The 27159-nt window shown below is 41.9% G+C and overlaps 1 protein-coding gene and 1 non-coding gene across 3 annotated transcripts in view; one reads left to right on the top strand and one right to left on the bottom strand.

The window, feature by feature from the left end:
* The window catches only part of PCYT1B (phosphate cytidylyltransferase 1B, choline), a 146826-nt gene extending 119667 nt beyond the window's left edge, over positions 1-27159 (bottom strand). The window contains exon 1 of one of the 2 annotated variants that reach the window (XM_005228354.5): positions 26757-27159. In XM_005228354.5, the coding sequence (XP_005228411.1) occupies positions 26757-26828 (72 nt within the window). In that variant the 5' untranslated portion in view covers positions 26829-27159. Of the gene's footprint in view, positions 1-1412; positions 1530-26756 lie in introns of those variants that run through there. The other variant, NM_001193051.1, reaches the window with a different exon arrangement.
* Positions 21628-21775, top strand: LOC112445259 (small nucleolar RNA SNORA12). Its single transcript, XR_003033625.1, has one exon. It is a non-coding gene; the product is annotated as a small nucleolar RNA SNORA12 (small nucleolar RNA).

Here is a 27159-nt window from a genome sequence, read left to right as displayed (position 1 = left end):
TCAGTTTGTTGTTCTTGTCATTTTGCACACACCTTAACCAAGACTTGTCTAGTGGTTCAAAGGAATCCCTTGGTAACAAACTTATTGGGATGGTTTGTATCCCATGAGAACACAGGTACCACATCATGTATACTGTTCAGCAAGTGGCTTAAGTGCTGGAGAGCAGTTAGTAGTAAAGGGTCCTAAGAAAATAGATCTTAAAAAAAAATAGAAACATAGTGAACAAAAGCCCACTATGCTCTAAGGTGACTTGTTTTCATGTTTTAGAAACTTGTCCTATCTCCCTCTGAACTCTTAGTAACCATTAACAAGTAAGTTACAGGATAGACTAGCCTTGGAATCTCATTTGGGAATCTCCTCATTTTGGGAGTTCACAGAAAATACTACATCACAAACTCCTTTTTGTTAAAAACAAAAAAACAAAAACTCTTCCCAGGGTCAAACTCCACAACCAATCAAAATATTGCACTTTTAACACAGGGATGGGGGGGCTATCGCTAGAGAGAGGATAGCTCTAACTAGTCTGTCCCTTGGATCTGAGGGTTCTAAGAAAGGTCTCGCCAAGTTCACCAAGACTTCAGGCCACCCCAAAACCCACTATCCATTTGGTGCTTTTGATTGCTGGAGGATACACGCTGAGGCGGTTGAGAACCAGCCACTTTTCACGTTTACTTAAGGAATCATGAGCAGTGGCAGAGAAGATGATGGAATTTGGGATACCATTCACTGAGATGCAAGGAAGCCTCTGAGTGCTGTTTCCACACTTTGATTATGAAAGGCATGCAGCCCCTTTCCAAGTAAATGTAGCTGTCCTCGGTTCCCACTACCCGAAGAGAAACCCTCAGCAGCATGCTCCGGAAATGTTTACAATTCATTTAAGATGCACATTATTTCTGAACACAATACTGAGGGACCCTTTCACTCATGTATTTTGAAATTTTCAAACGAACGGGTAAGTTTGGCTTCCATGTCGTTCTCATTTTTCCAAAATTGACATTAGGCACCGAAATTAGTTGAGGACAGAATCATTCCTTAGCTAGAATTTAGAACTTAACAACGGACACTTCCCAAGCTTTGTGGAGAGGATACCATTTTAAAATTGTACCGTAGGAGCTTTATCTTTAGACGAGACTACACCTAAAAGAAAAGCCCATCCCCTCCTCCCAAGACACAAAAACAGCATAGCCCAAGCGCCCCGCTTCATACCCAGCCAATACAATAATGCTTTGTAAGCTGAGAGCAGCGCCCGGTATAGAAGCTAAGTATAAACAGCTGAGAAGGATTAGGCGGTAGCTCCATTCTCATTTACATGAAAATCCTCCAAGCATTGCTTTCCTCACTGGCTGCATGCGCAGAAGGAACTCTTTTGTGCCATAGCCACGCATACATTTGCATCCTTTGTCTTTACTTACCAGTCGAGGCTGTGGGCATGTGTGCTCTATTTCCTCCATGGTTTCTGAGGGAGGCTCATTGGAAAGGGATTTTGGGATACCTGTTTCTGACTCAGCATCAGTGGTAAGTACTGGCATGGCCAGTGAATGCTCCCTCCAGCTCTACACCCTCTGAGAGTCTCCTCCCAGGCAGCGAATGTTTTCTTTGTCACGTATTTTTCTCTTCCCCACCCATCCCCCTTCTTCATCCCTTCTGTCTTTTCCAGGGGGAAGTAAAGAGGTTACCCCCTAATCCCCCGCCCCTTTCCTCCTCCGAGAAACCAAAAGGCAAGGCCTCAGTTTATCACTATAACAACCAGACTGCACTGGAGCGGCGGGTGCGGGATACAGTACCTTATTTGCATGGAGCGCGCTGGTTGGCTACTGTCATCATAGTACCACTCCGCCGGGGAGCGGCCGGGCCCCATTGGCTGGCCGGCCGTGCCCACAGGGCCCGAACTTGCTGCTTTTGTTTCTTCTGTTTAATTCAGTTGCAAAGGTCTAGGACCATTCTGGGCCGGGGACCTCGGCTGCACAACCCAGATAAGGAAAAAACCGCGTCCTGAGATGCCCAGCACGCCTCGAGACAGAACATAGCAGATCTCCACTGAAAAAGGACCAAGTCCCTGACAGGAGTGTTTGATGTGCTGTAGTCAGAATTTTGCCAAATAGGAGTCACCCTGAAGACAAAGCCACTTTTGAGTCCAAACTCCTTGTGCCCACAATTGCCAGCTGGCCTCGGAGGACATATCAGGGCATTATTGTGAGCACCTGAGTTTTCACCCCCTTGACTGCACTGGCAGATCCCCTGAGGCACTGTAGCCCTGGCATTTACCCCTGGGGCTGCTCTGGGAGGAACTTTGAAGGAGGTAGATTGTCTTTGACAACCTGCCTCCCACTTCTGACTGCCCTCCACAATTGCTTCCTCCCTCAGCCACTCTCTCTCCCTCAACCTCCCCAGCTATTCTGACTTTCCTCAAGGAGGTCTTGCTGTTGTCTGCCCTTCGATACACTCGTCCTTGCACCTTTCCTTTGCTCCCATTCCCTAGGCACCCTGCTCTCAGCCAAATGCTCATGGCAATCACAGAAACATCCCAGATGGGGGTGGTAAAGATGGTGTGCCTTAAAGTCTAAATCGTCCAGGAATAACCACCACTTTAGGAAGACTTTCTGGAGATACACACCCAAAGCAAAGAACTTAATAAAAGTCATGATATTGGAATTTGCTTGTGGTCCAATGGTTAGGACTCCTTGCTCTCACTGCCAAGGGCCGGGGTTGGATCCCTGGTCTGGGTGATAAAAATCCCACAAGCCCATAGGGTAAGGGGGAAAAAACCTTGGTAATTGCTAGCATTTATTAAGCACAAGCACACTGCTAGGTACTTTACCTAGATCTTGTTTAATCTTCATAACAACCCAAAGAGGTCGATCTTATTATTATCCCCATTTTACTGGTGACAAAACTGAAATTTAGAGTAACTGTTCAGGGCCTCAAACTCACAAGCAGGAAAACTGGGATTGGAAGGATGAAGGGGTGGGAAGGTGGAAGGACGCAGCAGGTGTACTGGTAGGAAAAATATCTAGGTAGAAATCCTTGGGCTCCTAAATCTTTCATTTTAATCTATAGTAGTATGGCAACCCACTCCAGTGTTCTTGCCTGGAGAATCCCAATGACGGGGGAGCCTGGTGGGCTGCCGTCTATGGGGTCGCACAGAGTCAGACACGACTGAAGCAACTTAGCAGCAGCAGCAGTGGTTTTCATCTAAGTATGGTCAAGGACCAGCAGCACCAACTTCAGCATCACCTGAGAATTTGTTGGAAGTGTAAATTATTGGTCCCTCAAGACCTGGTTCAGTAGGTCTGGCTGGGACCAAAATTTGCATTTCTAACAAGATCGTAGGTGATGCTGATGCTGCAGGTTCATGGGCCATACCTAGAGAACCAGTAGTCCAAAGGATGGGATAAGAATACCTGCCCTGCCTCCTTCATAGAATTGGGGAGAGCAAATAAGATATCACGTGAAAGCACTTTGTGAATTAGAATGTTCTATAGTAATGTAACGCAGCATTATTATTATGTTTTTAATCACTCTTCAAATTAGCAAAGAGAGCTAGCCTTACAAGAAAAACAAAATGGATTCTGCAGGAGATATTTATAGTTTGGTAGTTATAGATCCTGCAAATCAGAGTGACATCACTTGGCATTGCTAGACTTAAGAGAACTTCAGTGATGCAGGAATTCTGGTGATACTTGGGTCATTTGAAAAAGGGCATTCCTACCTTATCTGCCCGCTTCAGTTCAGTTTAGTTCAGTCGCTCAATCGTGTCTGACTCTTTGTGACCCCATGAATCACAGCACGCCAGGCCTCCTGTCCATCACCAACTCCCGGAGCTCACTCAAACTCATGTCCATCGAGTCGGTGATGCCATCCAGCCATCTCATCCTCTGTCGTCCCCTTCTCCTCCTGCCCACAATCCCTCCCAGCATCAGGGTCTTTTCCGATGAGTCCACTCTTCGCATGAGGTGGCCAAAGTATTGGAGTTTCAGCTTTAGCATCAGTCCTTCCAAAGAACACCCAGGACTGATCTCCTTTAGGATGGATTGGCTGGATCTCCTAGCAGCACAAAATACCTCAAGCTGCAAGTTTGGCTCTACCAACCCCTTTTACTTGAAAGGGCCAACCCCTGCAATACATTTAGGAGTCTCTTTCCCACCTATACTAGGTGATATGGGAAGGAGATTGTCCATTCAGTCTTAATACTTTCATTGCCTCACAGAAGTGGCTCTCCTAAAGAGCAGTGCCACAGCCCTGGGAACTTGTCAGAAATTCTTGGGCCCCACCCCAGACCTACTGAGTCAGAAACTCAGGTGGTAGAGGCCAGGAATCTGAGTTTTAATGAATCCTCTGGGTTTTGGAGGCATTCTGCCATACCCTAAAGTTTAAGAACCACTGCCTAAAGCCACAAGATCCACTGAAAATCACCTAGCCCCCAAACCTTCACTGTGCTCCAGGCCACTGAGCTCCCAGCTTGGTTTGTAATTGGTCCTCTAATTCCCCCTTCAGAGTGGGAGGCTCACCTGTGCCCATTTAGCAGAGTCTTGGTGACTAGTGGAGTCCCTGTGAACCCCTCTTGCCCCAGAGCCTAGACTGTGTGGTTATCCCCCACCTTTTCGGTTGTCAGAGCGGGCAGATACCCTCTTCTTCCCCTCTTCATTCTCCCCTGCCACATCAAAACAAGATGCTGCCTCTGCTTAAAATGTCTTCACTGTGTCACCCAAGTCAGACCTTTAGCTAATAGTGCCACTATGTGCTAGATCCAAGTCGAACCTGACACATTATCAGCCTAAGTCCCTGAACCTCAAAATTTGGACCTCTACCTGCTGTGACTGTCAGCTCTATAACTAACTCCATTCCCACTAATCCTACCCCAGCCTGTCTTGGCTCCTCATGCTCCTCTTTCCACAGCCCAGTAGTTGAAGCTCACAGATCTAATGAGAAATAAACTCTTTCAGGCACTGGTCTGAGAGGGGCCTTTACCAGATTCACCCACTCTGGGGGGGTCAGTCTTGGCTGCTATTGCAACCTGATTCAGGAACTTCTTAATACCTGAATGGGTTATTGTAACTTCGGGCTTTGTGATGCTATTAGGATGATTAAGAATGACCAGTTAATTACATAATATAGAATTAAATATTTCATAATCCTCTGGTGCAGGGGTCCCCAACCTGTGGGATCTGATGCCTGATGATGTGAGATGGAGCTGATGTAATAGAAATAAAGTACAAAATAAATGTGATTCGCTTGAATCACTCCAAAACCATTCCTCCCACCCGTCCATGGAAAAATTGTCTTCCATGAGCCTGGTCCCTGGTGCCAAAAAGGTTGGGGACCGCTGCTCTAGGGGATATATGGGAGGATGACTATAAAGGGATAGCAGGAGGGAGGTTACTGGGGTTATGGAATCGTTCTGTATCCTGATTATAATAACAGTTACACAAATCTATACACAATGTTAACACTGTTTAAAAACATAAAACTCCATGGATGACATTGGTCAGTACATGCTACATACTTCAGAAAGTTCATACCCTTTGGCCCCAGAACTTTCCCTTGGGAATTTATCCCCAAAGAAATAATCAGAAGCTCATAAATAGTTTCAAAGATGTTAATGCTGACTTATTTACAAAAGGCAAAAAAAAAAAGTGATACAATTTACAGCAATAGGAAAAAGTTAAAAATAAAATACATACATATGTTATTATACATGCATTAAGAATCATGTTTTGAAGAAAAACTAATGCTAGGGGAACGTGTAAAGATTGTGTCAGATGAGAAAATCAGGTCACAACATATGATTCTGGAAATAACCCCAATTTTGCGATATGTATTAATACATCCTAGGATAAAGCACTGAAGGGAAATAGATCACGATATTAAGATGGAATTATGGGGGGTTTGGGCTTCTGTTTTACATTTTCCTGCCTATAACAGTTGGGGGGAAAATTAACATTATTACCCTTTCTCGCAAAAGGGATCAAGAGCCAGATACGGGGCACACGAACAAACAGAAAGGTGCAGGGAGTCGGTGAAAGGAAACTAAGTTGAAAGTCAAGAGCGATGCTGGGGAGTCCTATCAGCAGTTAGGCGAAGCAAAGGGAGTGTGTTGGAGGCAGGGTGTTCAGAAAATCCCCAGGGAACTTTCGGGGACTGGGCTCTTGCATCTTGCAACCTTGCATCTTGTATCTTCGGGAGAACTTGTTAGATTAGCGCTGCCCCTCCCGAGCACCACCATCTTTTCCGGCTACCATTTATCAAGCGCCTCTTATGCTCTTAGCACTATGCTAGGTACTTAGAGTGGGCTACTTGTAACCCCCTCAACATCTGATCAGGTGAGGAAACCGTCATAGGGACCTTCACTTCAGCTAGGAAGAGACCTAAGTATGACATCATTCTTCCCGCAAGCGCTCTTCACTTCAACATCGCATTGCTGGAAATACTCTTCCCAAAGATCTGCAGGGAAAAACTAAAATAATCTGTTCGGACCAGAAACTGTCCGAGCTTTGCCTGATGCCTGAGGCCTTCCCTTTTTTGTCAATGGGAAGCCAGCACCTGCATCTCCGCTGAGGGAATTATCTGGCCGCCGAAAGCCCCGCCCTCAGCCTCCCCGAATGTAACCTTTCGAGGCTGAAGGGCCAGAAAAGGAACCATCCACACCCCCAAGAGCTCTCAGCCAATGACTGAGAGGATTCAGTGTGTAAACACCCTACTGCTAAGATCCCCTGGAGGAGGAAATGGCAACTCACTCCTATATTCTTGCCTGGGAAATCCCGTGGACAGAGGAGCCTGGCAGGCTACAGTCCATGGAGTCGCAAAGAGTCAGACAGGACTGAGCTACTAAGCACGCACCCACACACTCAGTTCTCAAGTGGGATAATTGAGTCTACACTGTTCTACACTGACTGCCAGAGTTCCCCAGGGGGATTAAGTTCAACTTCCCATGGTGGTAGCTGCTTGACATAGGCCACAAATTGTACTGGTTGTCTTCCTTTCCTTGGCTCCCTTGCTCACACTCCTGTGGATGTTGCCCAGATTCACCTCCCCATTTAACTACTTGAACTTGAATTCTCCTCTCAGGGTCTGCTTCTAAGGGATCTACAACTAATACCATTTCAGAGTCCCATCATAAAGTTCTAACATGATGTATTTCTTATGGCAAATACCTTTCATATCCTCATCACATGTGGATAAAAATGAGTCTTAACAACGTATGCCTGTTTTTTAAAAACCAGGCATTACATTTAAGCCTGCTCTTCTTTAAAAATACCTTTCCCTTTTCCTCCATCTTTAATCCAGTCATGCTCCTATAAATTTTATATCCATTGTACACAAATGTTAAGTCAACCATACTGAAAATTTTAAAAGTTTGTATGTCCCTATATACATTATACTGCCTTTCAGGGTGAGGGGGTGGGGATGGGTGATGTGCCTCAAGGCTTTCAGGATCTTATTTCCTAGACCAGGGATTAAAACCAGGCCCTCAGCAGTGAAAGCACCAAGTCCTAACCACTGGACCACCAGGGAATTCCCTATAGTGATCTTAATATTTATAAAGAAGGCCATATGTGAAAACTTCCTTCCAAATCCTCCCCCACCTTATCAGCATTCCTGAGTTCACTATTTCTTCCTCCTTTCCTTTACCCTTCATTTTCTTCATCTTCTCAGATTTACTTCAGATAAGGTATATGACTACAAGGAAAGGACATGGAAAGAACCCGTTCACAGAACTTAAGGTTTCCCGGAAACCACTCTGACCATCTATGGAATTTTGTGACTTTCATGGCTCTATATTGAATCAGTTCCCCAGTTTTCTACATGTAGCTGACAGTTTGGACCTAAAATCTGATGTAGCCCAGAAAAAAAAAAGTTCACCATCTAAGTAATGAAACTCAGGAGTTACTCCTTTTCACTCACTCCAGGGAAACTGTGGTGATAAAAGTTTTGGGTAAAGCCTTTCACCCCTCACTTGTTTCTTTTACACAGTGAATTCTATCATCTGGGACTGACAAGTTTTAATACTGAAAATTTTCAAATGAGCAAACAGATTCAGAGAGGTTAAGTAACTTGAGCAAGGTCATAGAGTAAGTGGCAGAAGTATACTTGAGTCCAGGTCCTCCTGAAGCAAAGTTCAACTCTCTTTTCTACCAGATTACACTGCCTTACTTAGATTTGTTAACAAGGTCGCTGAGCTAACTCATGCATATCTCATCACCCCAAATAACCTCTCCACCTCTTTTCTATTGAATCCATGTAACATGAAGCACTCTTCACTTGTATTCATTCAGTTCATTTCCTACCTCTGAAACCACGGACCTGGACTCATTGTAGGGGCTCAAGTTTACAGAAGCATTGCCCAATTCACCAGTGGGTCAAGAGGGAGGTTGATACAGGCCATTAGGGGAAAAAATAATGATGGGACAGAAAAAGCAGTAAGTTTCAAAACTTTTTGTTTGAAAAACAAACTCAAGAAGATAGAAAGTGCTTTATTTTATTCTTGACATGGATTTTCTTCTTTTTCCAGCTTCTAGAATAACCAGAAAAGAATTATCCTCATTTATTTGACCAGAATTTATTGAGTCTGTTATGCAGAGTTTTAAGGTGCTAGGGAGCAACTGCACAGACTCAACATGAGAAACCTACTGCATGAATGAAAATGCCATTCACAAAATGTCACCTATCATCTTATATTTTAAAGAAATAAATATTTGACATAAGTCAGAGAGATGAACGGGAAGGAGCACCAGTTCTTAGCACTCATGGACACCAGACTATAATGGTTATGCCTGTGTTTGAGAAGGTCCTAAAAGAGAGAAGTTGTTTTTATCAAAATGAGATGTATTTATCTAAATGCTGATGTAAAATCAGTTGTAAATATGACATATGTTGTTTTGCTCTAGCAAAACAGATATGATAGCAGCTTTTGTGCATAAATTAAAGTTGCCCTTAGCTAGAATAAATCATTCTTATTGACATTAGCAGCTGTGTAGTCAGTAAAGAATTATGGTTGCTATTACTTGGTGGTATTTATAAACACTTTTATTTTCCAAGTGCTTTACAATCACTTATTGTCTAATTAATATCTAATCATCTGTTTACAAGTAATAATCATGCATGTAGAGCAGTTTAATCAAAACTCCAAATGCAGCCACCATCATACTTGAGAATGTTATGTAAAATTTTGTCCCTTCTTGACGGGGCTTGGGTCCAGACATATGGCCGAAACAGATAATACAGCAGAAAAAAAATGAATAAAGATTCCTCACTTGGATTTGAGCATAATTTGGAATCACAGCTTTTTGCATGCCAAATATATTATCTGAATGTCAGCGGGTAAGAATATAGGTAATTTTCAATGCTTAATGGCTCAATTACACAGTTATATAAAATTTTTTATTTATTTAAGGCACAAAAATGGATGATAGTTTATAATACATGCTCAAGGGCAGGCACCAATTTAACATGGGAACTGTTAGTCAATCACTGTTTCAGTGATTTTTCAGGAAAAGAGATCAAATGTAGCAAAGGTGGCTTAGAGACCTTCAAGGTTAATCTATCCAGGTTCACGTGTAGATGAAGCTATGGCCAGTACAAACCCCTGCCATTCTTAATTATCCACTGTATGTGGATGTACTGCTATCTCCCTTGGGTCTCCCCAAGTGTTATTCTATAAGCAATTATGGGAACCATGAAAGCATTTTTTAAGCAGATGAATGATATGCATACTAATCCAACCTTTTTCCTCTAGGATAAATTTTCCTACAAGTCAAATTGCTGAGTCAGAGGACTTGCATTTTTAAGGTTTTATATACATTTTTGGGGTTACTTTATCGAGTTGTCCTCCAGAATATGACACTATTTGTCCTCCAAATCAACACTTCTTCTGATAATCCCCAAGAGGTGTCTTTCTTGGTTATTGATCTGCCATTACCAGTTTTCTTCCTTCTTGCTTTCTCCCCAGGCATAGTTTCCCAGTACTGCAGCAAATACTGCAGGATTCTGGCCCCTGGCCTTCTGGATCTGCTATAAATATGCTTGACTGGCAAGGGAGGCATCAAGACCATCTGATGTCAAGATGGATAAATTCATTCACAAGTAAACTAGTATTACACTCCTTGGACTTTATACTAATTCATTTGAATAGCTTGGACTCCAAAGTGAAATTTTCATCTTGTGAACTCTGTGCAGTCTTTGAATGCTCAAAGAGAGACTTGGTTTAACCTTTGGTATTAGTTTCCTATTGCTGTTATAACAATTTACCACAAATACAGTGGCTTAAAACACCACAAATTTATCATCTTAAAGTTCTTAAAATTGCCATAGGTGATTTAAAGTGCCTATACTTAGTGGGCTAAAGTCAATATATCAGCAAGACTGCCTTTCTCCTGGAGCCTCCAGAGGTGACTTTTTCCAGCTTCTAGAACTGCCAGCATTACTTGGCTCACAGCCCTCTTCCTTCCATTTCAAAAACAGCAGTTGCACCCCTCTAGCCTCTGCTTCAGTAGTCACATCCCTTAATTCTCCTGCCTGCCTTTTTCCCTTGAAAAGACCCCTGTGGGACTTCCCTGGCAGTCCAGCGGTTGAGAATCCACCTGCCATTACAGGGGATGCAGAGAAACAGGATCCTACATGCCTCGAGACAACTAAGCCCGCATACCACAACTACTGAGCCCTCGCCATTCGGGGCACAAGCACCGCAACTAGAGAGAAGCCCATGCACCCCAACAAAGAGCCCGCAGGCCACAAGGAAGATCCACACGCCACAACTAAGACCCAACACAGCCAAATTAATAAATACATATATATATATGTGTGTGTGTGTGTATATATATATATATATATATATATATATATTTTAAAAAGACCCTTGTGATGACATTGGGTCCACGTGGGTGATGCAGGATGCTTATTCCCTTCACAAGAACTTTAACCTAATTACATCTGTAAAATCCCTCTTGCCATGAAAAGTGACACATTTCCCAGGTTCTGGGAATTAGGATGTGGCCATCCTGAGGGGGAGGGTACATCATTCTGCCTATCACACTTTCCTTAGCATGAGCTGGACCTGGTATCTCATTTCCAGATATTGGAACAATACATTGCCTGTAATTTTAATACTTAGTAATTTATGAAACTGTACTCCGTATCAGGCATAAGCACTATACCAGGTTTGCAGGAAAGAATCAATGATTAGAAGGGTTTTGTAGTTTGTCCAAAGTCATGGAGCCAGACAATGGCAGAGTGGAGTTTCAAACTCAGGTCTGCTGGACTTCAAAGCCCCTCCTCACCACGTGCTTCCTCTGTAGCTCATTTCCCATGCTCTGCTTGGTTCGCTCTCTTTGGCTAGCTTTCTGGTTGAAAGCTTTTCATTTAGTTTGACATTAAATGGTACAATCTAGCTAGATAAAACCTTTTATTAGGCCCCTATAAATCTCCTTTTGGAGTCATTCAGTAGGTGCCAGTGGAGGATGTCATCTTGAAACGCTCCTTCAAGTTGATGTCTTCATGTCTTCTAATAAATCTTCAAAAAAGTGGCATCAGATGGGCTCTTCCTCCATCATACAAGCAGAAGTGGACCCTCCCCCCCCAGGTTATCTTCTGTGAGTGAAATGTAAATCTCTGAATAATATCAGGTGGTGCTGGTGAAAACTGATCATTCCAAAGGCCCCCAACTATCAATATACCAAATATCTTACTCTTGAAAACAGACAGCCTAACACTTTAGGAGGTATAAATTCATGTCTTAATAAAGTTTCTCACCATCTCTGCTTCACTCCCCAAAGTTCTCAGCCTTGGCTGTACATCAAAATTATTAGCAGACCGGGGGACGGAGGTTTTCAAACCCCAAGGCTGTATTCCCACTCCCTAGATATTCTGGCCTACTTGGCCTGTGACACAGTATCAGAACTTTTAAAGATACAAAACCAAAAAAAAAAAAAAGTTGAGAACCACTATGGTGAAACAGATATGGTGAGAGACTTAACTAAGACACGGATTTTGACTCCCAAACTGTTTAGGCCTTCTTTTTTCCAAGACTCTGTATTTTGTTTGCATTGAAAGAAATAAGCCCTATTAGTGTATGTGTCCCAAGAAGCTGGCTATGTACAAACCTTCCTTATGTCTAAAAGCAATCATTTTAAACCTAATCTTAATTAATCTTAATTTAAACCCTAACCCTAACCCTAAGCCAGAGGAGAGGTTATATCGAATGACTCACTAATGGTGCTTGAGAGAACCATATACACAGAAGCCCATCGTTGCTGTAAGAAGAAATTCTCTTGAGTAAGCAAGTAAGCAAGCATGGGATAAACACTTTCAAAGAAAAATAATCCTTTATTTCTGCAAAATAGGCTTAACCTCACCACACCATTTAAACATAAGAACTAAAAAGAATTAGCTAAACTAAACTAAAAAGAACTAAAAACTATTAGCATTAAACCATGGCAGTCCCTAGCACAAATAATACCACCATTGTTATACAGTAGGTTCTCATTTGATCATTCTTGAAGCTGGATGAGAAGTACACGAACAGGACAAATAGGAAGGGACTGCTTTGTCTAATTTTGCATATATTTGAAATTTTCCATAATAAAGTGTTTTTTGAAAAGTTAAAATTTGGTCACTGTTTATTAGTTGTCTAGCACTTTAAGTGCCTATACTAAGGCAATGTATATAAATGCACAAAGTTTGCCATCAGACTTCTAGATTCACTGCTAAATTACAAACTATGTGTTCTTCAGCAAATGACCTAACATCTTTCAGCCTCAGTTTCCTTACCAATAAAGTAAAGCTAATTATATCCCTGAAGGCTTTGTAGAGAAAAAATATAAGTAAAGTGTTTAGCTGAGTGCCTTAAATAAATATCTTTTTTAGACCTCCTTCCTTTGTTTTTTTTTTTTTTTTTTTGTCTGCTACTTTTCAATATAGAAATGCAAGGAGCCCTTCATGTCACCTAGATGAGTAATATTGACTCAGTCAATTTCTTTTCACATTATTCCCTGGAAAATGTAGACAGCCTGGTATGTTTGTTTCCAAGGGTTTAAAACAGCAAGCAAACCCTGGAGAGATCCAGGGAATGAGGAGTGAGAAAGAACGTTATGTAGTTAACTCAGTTTTCAGTCAAGGGTGGTTTTGTCCCACAAGGGATATTTAACAATGTCTAGAGACAAACTGCGGAGAAGGCAATGGCACCCCACTCCGGTACTCCTGCCTGGAAAATCCCATGAACGGAGGAGCCTGGTAGGCTGCAGTCCATGGGGTCACTGAGGGTCAGACACGACTGAGCGACTTCACTTTCACTTTTCAGTTTCATGCATTGGAGAAGGAAATGGCAACCCACTCCAGTGTTCTTGCCTGGAGAATCCCAGGGATGGGGGAGCCTGGTGGGCTGCCGTCTATGGGGTCACACAGAGTCAGACATGACTGAAGTGACTTAGCAGCAGCAGCAGCAGCAAAAACAAACTGTGGAAAATTCTTCAAGAGATGGGAATACTAGACCACCTGACCTGCCTCTTGAGAAATCTGTATGCAGGTCAGGAAATAACAGTTAGAATTGGACGTGGAACAACAGACTGGTTCCAAATAGGAAAAGGAGTACGTCAGGGCTGTATATTGTCACCCTGCTTATTTAACTTATACGCAGAGTACATCATGAGAAACGCTGGGCTGGAGGAAACACAAGCTGGAATCAAGATTGCCAGGAGAAATATTAATAACCTCAGATATGCAGATGACACCACCCTTATGGCAGAAAGTGAAGAACTAAAGAGTCTCGTGATGAAAGTGAAAGAGGAGAGTGAAAAAGTTGGCTTAAAGCTCAACATTCAGAAAACGAAGATCATAGCATCTGGTCCCATCACTTCATGGCAAATAGATGGGGAAACAGTGGAAACAGTGACAGACTTTATTTTGGGGGGCTCCGAAATCATTGCAGATGGTGACTGCAGCCATGAGATTAAAAGATGCTTACTCCTTGGAAGGAAAGTTATGACCAACCTAGACAGCATATTAAAAAGCAGAGACATTACTTTGTCAACAAAGGTCCACCTAGTCAAGGCTATGGTTTTACCAGTGGTCATGTATGGATGTGAGAGTTGGACTATAAAGAAAGCTGAGTGCTGAAGAATTGATGCTTCTGAATTGTGGTGTTGGAGAAGACTCTTTCGAGTCCCTTGGACTGCAAGGAGATCCAACCAGTCCATCCTCAAGGAGACCAGTCCTGGGTGTTCATTGGAAGGACTGATGTTGAAGCTGGAACTCCAATACTTTGGCCCCCTGATGCGAAGAACTGACTCATTTGAAAAGACCCTGATGCTGGGAAAGATTGAAGGCAGGAGGAGAAGGGGAGGGCAGAGGATGAGATGGTTAGATGGCATCACTGACTCAATGGACATGAGTTTGAGTAAACTCCGGGAGTTAGTGATGGATATGGAGGCCTGGTGTGCTGCAGTCCATGGGGCTGCAAAGAGTCAGACACAACTGAGCGACTGAACTGAACTGAACTGAGAGATATTTTTGGTTGTCACAAGCTGGGTGGAGGGGTGCTACTGGCATCTACTGGTTAGAGACCAGAGATGCTGCTAAGCATCCTACTGTATGCACAGGGTTGTTCCCCACAACAAATAATTATTTGGCCCAAGATACCAGCAGTACCAAGGCTGAGAAACACTGGGCTGATGTGACTAAAACTCCTTGATGAAGCTTTTCCTAGATAATTAACTTTGCCTGTCTTTGTTCGTCTTATCTGATGCATACAGGTTATTAAAAGCATGCTCAGGAGAAATCATTCAAGATGTGATTACTCTATCTCTGTGGCCCTAATTTGTTATTCATTTCCTTATGAGAAAAAAAAATCTGAGTGGTGTTCTGATTTTATTGCCTTTGAGTTTCAAAGAGCAAACTTGAAGCAGGCACTGATTACCTTCTTAATTAATAGACTGCGAAGGCAGGGCATCACTTTATTAACTAGTGGGAAGGATGTACTGTCTCCCAACAACTCGGTAGTCTTTATTCCCCACTGTTATGCCACTGGGGGAAAATTGAGATGAAGAAGTTTCAGACTGCTCCCCAAACAGATATATTTCTCTTGTTAAAATGGCCCATTTCAGTGTAGATGACACCTTCCTACCAAGACATTATTAAATAGAATCATCCCCTTTCTAAAGTCAGAATACTTGAGGTCAGGACCACAGTACCACAGGTGCTGAAGGAAAGAGGTAAATGGTGTTAACTGTATTTAACTAGCAAGCAATAGTCAGGCTATTTCTGTGAGAGATGTTTTAGGAGGCAGTTGTTTAATAGCTTCAGTCATGTCTGACTCTTTGTGACTGACTGTAGCCCACCAGGCTCCTCTGTCCATGGGATTTCCCAGGCAAGAATACTGGAGTGGCTTGTTATTTTCTCCTCCACGGGATCTTTCCAACCCAGGGATCAAACCCACATCTCCCGTATTGGCAAGTGGATTCTTTACCCCTGCACTACCTGGGAAGCCCTTTAGGGGACAGGGCGTGGGGTAAAAATCTTTGAGAAGAAAAGAAGTAGGGGGAAATCTGGACAGGTGGTGGAATGGCTTAAGGATCTATGATGTGGTTCCTATTTCTTTATTTCTACCTCACTCCATCCCATCCATTCTCTGAAAACTGCCCCACCCCTCAGCCTAGGGAATTGGGTTAGGACACCCAATTAAGAGAACCAAGCCAGGCCTATTCAGTGATTTCTCAGATCCTCAGATTCCCTCTTTCAGGAATTAGAACTAAGAGATAGAGACTGAGTGGGTCTGGAACTGAGCTGTAGGCAGTATGTCCACAGATGACTCTTAAGGACAGGAACCAGAGTAGCCTGAGAAGCCCTCAGGGGTTATCTGTGGACATACTGCCTACAACTCAGCTCTAACCATCTATGTCTGAGACAGATGGGTCCACATCCCTACCAAGAGATGAGACTAACATGAGAAATGAAGCTGAGAGCTGTCTACAGGGAAAGGCCACTTAACAGACATTTGAGCTCCATGCCCAGGAGGGTCAAGGGATGACACTCTGCCCCAGAGACCAGCTCACAGTAAATTCCCTTTCTCAGAAATCCTATAAGTGGTTCTAGATATACCACACTTCTAATACTTTCATATATAGTCTTACAACTGTTTTGTGTTATATTGAATTATTGTTTATCTAATCATGTTAGCTAATTCTCATTTGTAACTTTTATACTTATGTCTCATTTTGTCAATTAACTTACCAACTGGACTTGGGAAGACCAGTTCCTACTCTCAGGGTCCATCCACTTTCTTACATCATCCTCAACCCACTCAGACTGGCTTCCACCACTCCACTAAAACTGAATTATGTTTCTATGTGTTTCTTAGATGCACAGAAAGATCTTTCCGAGCAGCAGATCTTGATTAGGAGAGATTTCATCTCCTCACCCCCAAGGTGATTTTGCAGTGTCTGTCTTGATAGTCAGAAGTTGGAGGCTGCTAAAAGCATCTGATGTGTAGAAACCAGAGATGCTGCTAAACATGTTACAACGCACAGGAAAATCCCACACAACAGTTATCCATCCCCTAACTGTCAATAATGTCAAAGCTGAGAAACCTTCAGTTCAGTTCAGTCACTCAGTTGTGTCCAGCTCTTTGTGACCCTATGGACTGTAGCACACCAGGCCTCCCTGTCCATCACCAACTCCCAGAGTTTACTCAAACTGATGTCCATTGAGTCAGTGATGCCGTCCAACAATCTCATCCTCTGTCGTCCACTTCTCCTCCCACCTTCAATCTTTCCCAGCATCAGGGTCTTTTCAAATGAGTCAGTTCTTCGCATCAGATGGCCAAAGTATTGGAGTTTCAGCATCAGTCCTTCCAATGAATATTCAGGACTGATTTCCTTTAGGATGGACTGAGAAACCTTGCTTTAGGGCAAAGAAGTGTCTTTGAGACATAACACAATTCAAAATGGGCAACAAATTTGAATAGACATTTCTCCAAAGAAGATATACAAATGGCCAATGAACGTGTTAAAAAATGCTCAACATCATTAGCCATTAGGGAAATGCAAATCAAATCCCCAAGGAGATGCCACTTCACACACACTAGAAAGGGTATAATTTTTTTCAATGGAAAATAACAAGAATTGATGAGTACGCGGAGAAATTGGAACACTCATGCATTGATGGTGGGAATGTAAAATTGTGCAGCCTCTTTGGAAAACAAAGTTTGAAAGTTCCTCAAAAAGTTAAACGTCAAGTTACCACTTAAATTACCAATTCCACTCCTGAGAGAATTGAAAATATATGTCCACAAAAAAACATAAAAAACATGTACATGAATGTCATAGCAGCATTAATCACTTTAACCAAGACGTGAAAACACCCATATGTCCTTAGATGGTGAATGGAGAAACAAATGGTTGTATATTCATACAATGGAATATTATTTGGCCATAAAAAGAATGGAGCACCAATATACACTACAACATGACTAAATCTTGAAAACATATGCTAAGTGAAAGAAGCCAGACACAAAAAAACACATATATTTTATGATTTCATTTATCTGTAATGTCTAGAATAGGTAAATCCATAGGACAGAAAGTAGATTCATGGTTGCCTGGTGCTGGGGGTATGCTGAGGGAATGGAGAGTGACTGCTAATAAGTACAGGGTTTCTTTTGGGGGATGATGAAAGTGTTCTAAAATTAGATTGTGTTCATGGTTACAGGACCCTGTGAATATGCTAAAAAAAATTGACTTCCATACTTTAAATTACATCTTTGAAAGAATGTCTCTTTCTATCTTTGGATGGCCTACCCCAAAGTAGGTACTCATTAAATAAGGCAGTACATCTGAGACATGGAGGACAAAAAGATTTCTTTCCTGCTCTGATTACCAACATATTAACATTTTTTTGCCCAAAAAGGAACAGTAGTGGACTTCCCTGATGATCCAGTGGTGAAGAATCTGCCTGCCAATGCAGGAGACACGGGTACTATCCCTGGTCTGGGAAGACCACATGCCCACATGCTGCAGGGCAACTGAGCCCATGCACCACAACTACTGAGCCTGAGCTCTGCAGCCCGGGAGCTGCAAACACTGAAGCCTGTGAGCCTAGAACCAGTGCTCCACAACATGAGAAGCCCCCACAGTGAGAAGCCTGTGCACCACAACTAGAGAGCAGCCCCCTCTCACTGCAACTAGACAAAGCCAGCACACAGCAATGAAGATCCAGTGCAACCATAATGAATAAATACTTTTTTAAAAAGAGTTACCTAAATTTCCCCCCAAATCTATTTACGCCCATTGTACTTGTGATTGCAAAGATATCATTTAATTAAATGTTATATAAATGATGAGGAAAAGGTGCTTAAAAAAAGAAACTAAGTTGGTTTATAAAGAAAAGATAGTCATGGGATTTTTTAAAATTGTTATTAAATTGGGTGAGAACAAGACCACTGTAAAAGATAGGGACAAAATTCCCCCAAATCTAGGATTCCACACAGAGTGTTTTCAGAGTATCTCGACTTTTCACTTCATTTAGAATTCACCCAAAATGGAAACCAGAGACATTGCCTATATGTATGCCTGCCCAGTGGTAAGGAATCTGCCTGCCAATGCAGGAGACATGGGTTTGATTCCTGGGTGGGGAAGATCCCCTGGAGCAGGAAATGGCAACCCACTCCAGTATTCTTGCCTGGAAAATTCCAAGGACAGAGGAGATTGGCAGGCTGTAGTCCATGGGGTCGCAAAGAGTCATGACTCAGTGACTAAGCATGCATGTAATGAAGAAAACATAGAGCTCTAATCAGTGGCCCAGTTAAAGCATCAACAACTTAATACCATATTTATTTTAAATTTACATAAAATATTTAGTGTATATATTTATCATTTTTTAAAACAAGTCTCCATTATAACCATTTTATATTTCAGTTAATCAACCCACCGGTCTGTACTGTATAGGATAAGAAGTCTTCTGTGCTTCCTGGTGATTATAACTCTCCTACCTCATATAATGAAGAAAACCCTACAAAACTCTTTGATTAATGTTCCATTTTTGTCTTGAATTCCATGTGTGATATTTAAGGAAAATCTTTCAACTGTCATCCTAAGGAAAAGTGTGATAGTGACATGGAAAAGCATTTATGAGGCAAATCTGTGTACAAGTCTTAGCCATCTCTCTTGAAGGCTTATCCAACTCTGCCCATCTCTGGACAACTGAGAAAGTTGTGGAGAGTGAGTCTGCCATCTTTACTATCTCTAAGCAGGTCCCACCTGGCTTTTAGATATCACAAAACCCCTAGCAACCCTAGGAGTCTGGCAGGATTTAAGGTGGAGAGCCTTGAAAACAGCTTCCCAGGTGGCACTAGTGGTAAAGAACCTGCCTGCCGATGAAGGAGACGTAAGAGACTCAGGTTTGACTCCTGGGTCCGGAAGATCCCTTGGAGGAGGAAAGGTCAACCCACTCCAGTATTCTTGCCTGGAGAATCCCATGGACAGAGGAACCTAGCGGGCTACAGTTCATAGGGTCGCAAAGAGTCAGACACCACTGAAGCAACTTAGCACTGATGCATGCCTTGTAAACAGTGATCATGTCTTTGTTGCTATTGTTAATAATGTCAATAAATTTAGAGGCTGGAGTCAAGCTGAAGTTGGTTCACCCAACACTGATCTATAATCAGTGAGTTGGAGGCTGAGTTGAAATTCACTCATTCTACTAGATGACCTTAGATGGACAAATTCAGGATTCTCCCCAGACAAGAAGAATACAGAATAAACAGCGATTTAAATTTCTTTCACTCATTCAACAAACATTTACAAAGCATCTACAGTATGTCAGGAGCCAGGTATCTAAGATAAATGTGATAGCCTCTACTCTCAAAGAATATAGAGCAAAAAATATATATGTAGGGCAAAAGAAGTGAAGTTGCTCAGTCATGTCTGACTCTTTGCGACCCCATGGACTGTAGCCTACCAGGCTCCTCAGTCCATGGAATTTTTCAGGCAAGAGTACTGGAGTGGGCTGCCATTTCCTTCTCCAGGTTATCTTCTTGACCCAGGGATCAAACCCGTGTCTCCCGAATTCCAGGCAGACACTTTCCCTGAGCCACCAGGGAAGCCCAAAGTTTTTTTGTAGGGCAAAGTTTTTTTTTTTTTTTTTCACTGTGTCATGCAGCTTCTGAGATCTTAGATCTCTGATCGGAGATGGAACCCGTGTCCCATGCAGTGGAAGCACAGAGTCCTAACCACTGGACCACCAGATAATCTCTCTCCCTTTTTAGGGCAAACTCTTAAAAGATTAAGATTTTTTAGTAAATATGATGGTACTGTTAAAAATTCTAATCACACTAGTTTTTGCTTTCAAAAGAATTATTTAAATTCTTCTATATATTTTGTTTCTATCTTAATGGAATGAGGCTGAAGGTGAAGCTCCAATACTTTGATCACCTGACACGAAGAGCTGGCTCAGTGGAAAAGACACTGTTGCTGGGAAAGATTGGAGGTAGGAGGAGAAGGGGACAACAGACAATGAGATGGTTGGATGACATCACCGACTCAATGGACTTGAGTTTCAGCAATCTCCGGGAGATGGTGGAGGACAGAAGAACCTGGCATGCTGCAGTCCATGGGGTCACAAAGAGTCAGACATGACTGAGTGACTGAACTGAACTGAAGGTTTTTCAACTTTGGCATTATTGACATTTAGTGACTGAACAACAACAATGGAATGAAGAAGACAGATTTGAAACATGTTTCCTTTTTGTCCTGGGTCATCCTTTCCAATTTCTAAAATTCCTTTTCTCTTTCTCTATATGGTGTGGGTGTGTGTGTGAGGGAGAAACAGACAGACAAAGAGAGAGACAAAGTGGCAGGGGGGTGATTTAGCTTTTGAAAAGACAGAGAACTTAAAAAATGTCCTAATACCTGGGGCAAGATTGAAATAAAGAGTATGTTTTCACATTATGAGGTCTCATTGTGAGCATGGGGCAAGATTAATTTTAGGCCAGTTCTTGTATATTCTTTACTCCATGGTATTTGAAAGGTATTTCTTCAAGTCCCTTAGAAGAAAGGACAAAAAAACACAAAAAACCAGTAAGATTCCTTTTCTCCCCATAGTTTCCAGCCTAGGAAGACCAAGGGAACCCCAGCTTTCACACACCGCCAAGTCCAGTCTCTTACTCCCATCTTTTTTGTGTGCGAATTGAGCTGTTGAGGTGAGCCTGTGAGAGTGCCCACATGCTTGATAGTCAAGGCTTGCTTTAGAGGACCGCAGTGAGTGGGACTCAACAGTTCAGGCAGAGACTTTAGTGTCTTCAAGAGACTCGGATTCAGTTGTATCAGGAATGGAGCATGTGCTCCACCTGTCAACTTTCAGAGGAAGAACAATCAATCAGCACAGTAGCCTGTAGCGGTGATGACACCTGTTAATTGAGGACATGTGACCCGTGGATCAGTCTCCCACACAGTTTGCAAAGGAGACAAAGACTGTTGAGTTAGCTGAAGGCTGTGCAAATCAATACCTGTTCCTGTAATATTAGAATTCATCTGCAGAAATTACAGAGGAATGAGAAGGAAAAGGTCTAATTGTATTTTGGAACAAAAAGTGAAAATGTAATATCTACTTTCCCTTTAAGGAAGTGGCTTAAAAAAATGTTCAGATAGTTGTGGTGGTTTTCTTTTCGGCACTCGTGCTGAATTTTCAAATGGTTCTGACTCTGCTACAGATATTGTACAGGAGCTGCCAAAGGTTTAATGGCAAAGAGATCTCTTTCCAGCCTTTCCTGAATCAGAGATTGGCTCTCAAAGATGGCAGAAAAAAAAATGTTCAGATAACTAAACTTCAGAAATGTGGAGAGTTCTAAACTGTTTAATTTCCTTCAAATAAAGACCAAATATGGGACTTTCCTAGTGGTTCAGTGGTTGGGACTCTGTATTCCCAATGCAAGGGGCCCTGGATCCATACCTGTTTAGGGAACTAGACCCCACATGCCATAACTAAGAACCTGCATGCCGAAACTAAGATCCAGTGTGACCAAATTAAAAATAATAATAATAAAATAAAAATTTTTAAAAAGACTAAATAGTCAACATACAGTTATGTTGTTTCTATTAATTTTTCTTTCTTCTCTTATGGCCTACACACCAATCAACAGATTTTCATAGAACTCCTACTATGTGCCAGGCTCTGTCCATAGGAGCAATCCCACCAGGAAGTCCTGGGATACAATGCAAGAAGTAAGGGCTTTGGAGTTAGATCTTGAGCTAATAAAAATTTCACAGTGAAAGTTATTTTATGCTACTGACTGAATGATCTAGAGGAAGAGAGCAAGGTAAATCATTAGTATAATATGGCTTTACATAGAATTTTGGAATAGCAGAAAGAACTAGGCTAACCATGTTATTTCCTACCAGGTTACTGTAGGGGATCCTGGTTTTAATGAATAAATAAAAATGATGTGTAATTATTGTATCAATTGCTTGTATCTAAGTGAGTGCTTCTGGAGTTACTTGATAATGCTTAAAAATCTTTGGTATCTGAAGTGTATAATGTCTCCTTGACCTCTTATCTATATTATTAATTTGCAGATCAAAGTTAACTTGGTGCTCTGCAAATGAAGAAACTTCACATGAAGGAGATTTCACAGGAAAAAGTTAAATCCATATAATTTGTAACAGAACTGCAATATATTTTGAGGAAATGTGTCAACTATCTAAAAGAGACATTATGACTCAAAGCAGCATACATGATAGAACTTTCTGAAATGATGGAATATTCTGTATCTGCAGTGTCTCAATAAGGTTGCCACTAGCTCCCTGTGACTACTGAGCACTTGAAATGTGGTTAGTACAAGTGAGAAACTAAACTTTACATTTTTGGTTAGTGGCTACCTTATTTGTAGAACACTGGTGGCTCAGATGGTAAAGCGTCTGTCTGCAATGCAGGAGACCCGGTTTCGATCCCTGGTAGCCTGGTAGGCTACTGTCCATGGGGTTGCAAAGAGTCGGACACGACTGAGCGACTTCACTTCACTTCACCTTGTTTGTTGGTGTAGGTTTAAAGAAACAGTGAAACTGGATCCCAAGAATCTGAATTCCAGCCCTCTCCTTTTTACCTTGGACAATTTATTTAACCTCTCTGAGCCTCAATTTTCACTTGAAAATGAGAATATAAATAATATCTACCTTATAGCATTTGGAGTAAGAGGTACTGAGATAATGTTCAGGCATTCTCTTACTTCCAGAATAAGTGCCAACCGAATACTAAAGTTAAATATGTGGAAAGTGAATAACTCTTTCATACAAAAGGAGTTTCCATTCTTGGAGAGATTAAAAATGCAGTTGACCTTTGAACAATATGGGTTTGAACTGTGCAGGTCCACTTATTGTCTTCAACAGTAAATACTACAGTAATGCACCACCTGTGGTTGGTTGCATCGTTTAGGGCAGACAAGTCATATACTTGGATTTTCAACTGCACAGAGTCGGCCTTCTAACCCTTGCATTGTTCAAGGGTCAACTGTATTATTAAATTCATAATTATCCTCACCATTCAGATACAATATGTAATGACAGTGCTTATAACTATTAACTGCAAGCAACACCATTAGCAATAGCCAGAAATGGTCATGGGTATCAATGTACAATGCCCAAAAGGGCTGGCAGTCAGAAAGTTAGATTTACAGAATTTTACAGAGGTCAGCTTCTGTATGGAAAATACATGGAGAACAGAAAAGCAGGATTAAAATGTTAATACAATCACTTTATTATTGCTATAATTAAAGATATAATTCTATTTGCTGGCCCAAGAAGGTTAAATAAACTTATTCCATTTAACTGGGAGAAGCTAAGGCACAAATTAGCACAATAGGCTAGTGGTTAGGTTTGAATATTTTCACTGTATTTAATCAAGTGAAATAAGACATTAAAATTACTTAGGAGAGGATATGTATCTCCTCTCAAGAAAAGAGGTCAAGGTCAAGGTCAAGAAACAGCAGTTAGAACTGGATATGGAACAACAGACTAATTCCAAATTGGGAAAGGAGTACATCAAGGCTGTATATCATCACCTTGCTTATATAACTTATATGCAGAGTACATCATGAGAAATGCTGGGCTGGAAGAAGCACAAGCTGGAATCAAGATTGCCAGGAGAAATATCAATAACCTCAGATATGAAGATGACATCACCCTTATGGCAGAAAGTGAAGAAGAAATAAAGAGCCTCTTGAGGAAAGTGAAAGAGGAGAGTGAAAAAGCTGGTTTAAAACTCAATATTCAAAAAACAAAGTCCATGGCATCTGGTCCCATCCCTTCATAGCAAATAGATGGGGAAACGATGGAAACAGTGATTGACTTTCTTTTCTTGGGCTCCAAAATCACTGCAGATGGTGACTGCAGCCATGATATTAAAAGATGCTTGCTCCTTGGAAGAAAAGCTATGATCAACTTAGACAGCATTTTAAAAAGCAGAGACATTCCTTTACTGACAAAGGTCCATCTAGACAAAGCTATGGTTTTTCTAGTAGTCATGTATGGATGTGAGAGTTGGACTATAAAGAAAGCTGAGCACTGAAGTATTGATGCTTTTGAACTGTGGTGTTGGAGAAGAGTCTTGAGAGTCCCTTGGACTGCAAGGAGATCCAATCAGTCAATTATAAAGGAAATCAGTCCTGAATTTTCATTGGAAGGACTGATGCTGAAGCTGAAGCTCCAGTACTTTAGCCACCTGATTCGAAGAAATTACTCGTTGGAAAAGACCCTGATGCTGGGAAAGATTGAAGGCAGGGGGACAAGGGGATGACAGAGGATGAGATGGTTGGATGGCATCACTGACTCGATGGACATGAGTTTGAGCAAGCTCCCGGAGTTGGTGATGGACAGGGAGGCCTGGCGTACTGCAGTCCATGGGGTCATAAAGAGTCGGACACGACTGAGCGACTGAACTGAACTGAATGCCACCTAGTAAGAACTAAATATGTCAGCTCTTATTATAATCATAAGTGATACTATTAGGAACTCCATGAGCTTAGAAGCCTTTGGATATTTTTCAGTTCATAAGAGTTATGGGTGTACAGAGTGATGTTTGTACAGATTGAATTCTACATAACTGTACATAGAAAGACCAAATCAATTTTCCATATCAGAACCAGTCAGGAACTGAATCTACTTGTTTTGATACCACTTCAAATCTATTTTTGGCACGAGGCATGAATGAGTGAATAAATGAATGAGTGGCTAAAATGCCACCTGAGTCTCCCACGAACTCAATAAAATAAGCTGGTGAAATTTGTGAGTCAACATACAAATTTCTCCAAATCTGGGGTAATATGGAGGCAGAGGGGGAGGGGACCAATTGGGAGAAATGATCTACCAGTCATGTAGTTCAAGTTCATGGTGGTTATGGCCCCAGATCACTTTCTGGGGCATATGATTCTTTAACCAGTCATCCACAGCCACTTCCAAGGGCATGGGAAAGTTTTGGAGGAGTACTGGGACAGGAAAGAACAGGGCCAGTGTCTTAAGGCCTGAGAAACCGCTCTCTGAGGAGTGGCGTGAAACCAGCTTTACTGTGAAGCAGAAATTACATCATTGCTGATCCTAGTCTTTTCTTCACATCATCCAGAATCCTTCTTTTTTGTCTCACCACCTAAACTTTTGCCATCTAGAACTCTTTTGGTTTATCAAGGCTCCACTAAAATCCACATTCCCCTAGGCACATCTCCTCCCCGACAAAATAAAAGATTGTAGAAGGTAGTATCACTCATATGATAGTTACACTGTGAGGATTTCTGAAATGGATATTCAAATTGAGATTTTGTGACTTCTCTACTAGGAATGCCACGTGATGCATGCATGCTTAGTCATGTTCAACACTTTGTGGTCTTTTGGACTGTAGCCCGCCAGGCTCCTCTGTACATGGCATTTCCCAGGCAAGAATACTGGAGGGGGTTGCCATTTCCTTCTCCAGGGGATCTTCCTGACCAGGGAACTGAACCCCATATCTCCTGTATCTCCTGCATTGCAAGTGGATTCTTTACCTGCTGAGCCATCGGGGGAAAGTTTCTCATTTTATAGGATAATAAACATTTTCTTAAAATATTTCTCTGGCACACCCAGACTCCACAGCATCATTCTTGGCCTTGAACTACCTACATTTTCTCACAGTGATTTGACCTTTTTAAAAAAAACTTTTTTTAAATGGAAGAATTTACAACGTTGTGCTAGTTTCATATGTACAGCAAAGTGATTCAGTTATACACACACACACACACACACACACACACACACATGTATTCTTTTTCAGATTCTTTTCCCTGATAGGTTACTACAAGACACTAAATATAGTTCCCTGTGTTATACGGCAGGTCCCTGTTGCTTATCTGTTTTACACATAGTAATTTATTTGAACTTTTTTTAGGAAGAGAATTTGTTCCTGTCATTTACCTCTGTCCTGGGTGCTTGCATCCTCAGTCAGGGGATAAAGAACCATTAGCCAGAGTTTTTTCTTTTTATCACCTTAAGATGGAAGGGATAATTTCTCTCTGTTATTTTCTTTTTGCTGCTTGCTTGGCTGTGGGATCCTAGTTCTCCTCCCAGGGACTGAACCTGGGCCCTCGGCAGTGAAAGCACAGAGCCTCGATCACTGGACTGCCTGGGAATTCCCAATACTCCTCTTTAGAGTGTGATTTTATTATCACAGGTTTGTTATACTCACAGATACATAGGACTTTACTTTTTGAACTTTGATAATCAAAGAGATACAAATCAATAGGAAAGCGGGTACCTTACCTTGCGTCCCATTTGGGGAGTGTAATTGTTCTTGGGATCCTTTTCCATGGTGCCACCCTGGTGACTCACCATGCCTTCTCCTGGTCTGCTTTTTAGAGTCCTTTCATTTTCTTTCTGTGGATTCACGGAAACAGTTGACCAAAGGTTAAGCTTGAAGATAAGCTGGAGGAGGTAGTTGTGTCCCAGAGCTTGAACTAGCAGAGATCCAAGTTGTCAGGCGCTCTTCCTTTATTTACCACCCACTTCCTGTTGTCCCCTCATGGCTGCTGCTCACTGACAATTGCTGTGCTCTGCGCTGGCTCAGTGATGGCCTGTTGTGTGGGGACAGGCAGGTTGTGGTGAAAAAGGCCATTGTTTCCTCCACCCTGTCCCTCCCTGGAGCTATGGCAACAAATTCCGTTCG

Source organism: Bos taurus, chromosome X (genome assembly GCF_002263795.3).
Source record: "Bos taurus isolate L1 Dominette 01449 registration number 42190680 breed Hereford chromosome X, ARS-UCD2.0, whole genome shotgun sequence".
Taxonomy (NCBI): domain Eukaryota; kingdom Metazoa; phylum Chordata; class Mammalia; order Artiodactyla; family Bovidae; genus Bos; species Bos taurus.
This window is presented reverse-complemented; position numbering and strand designations above follow the sequence as displayed.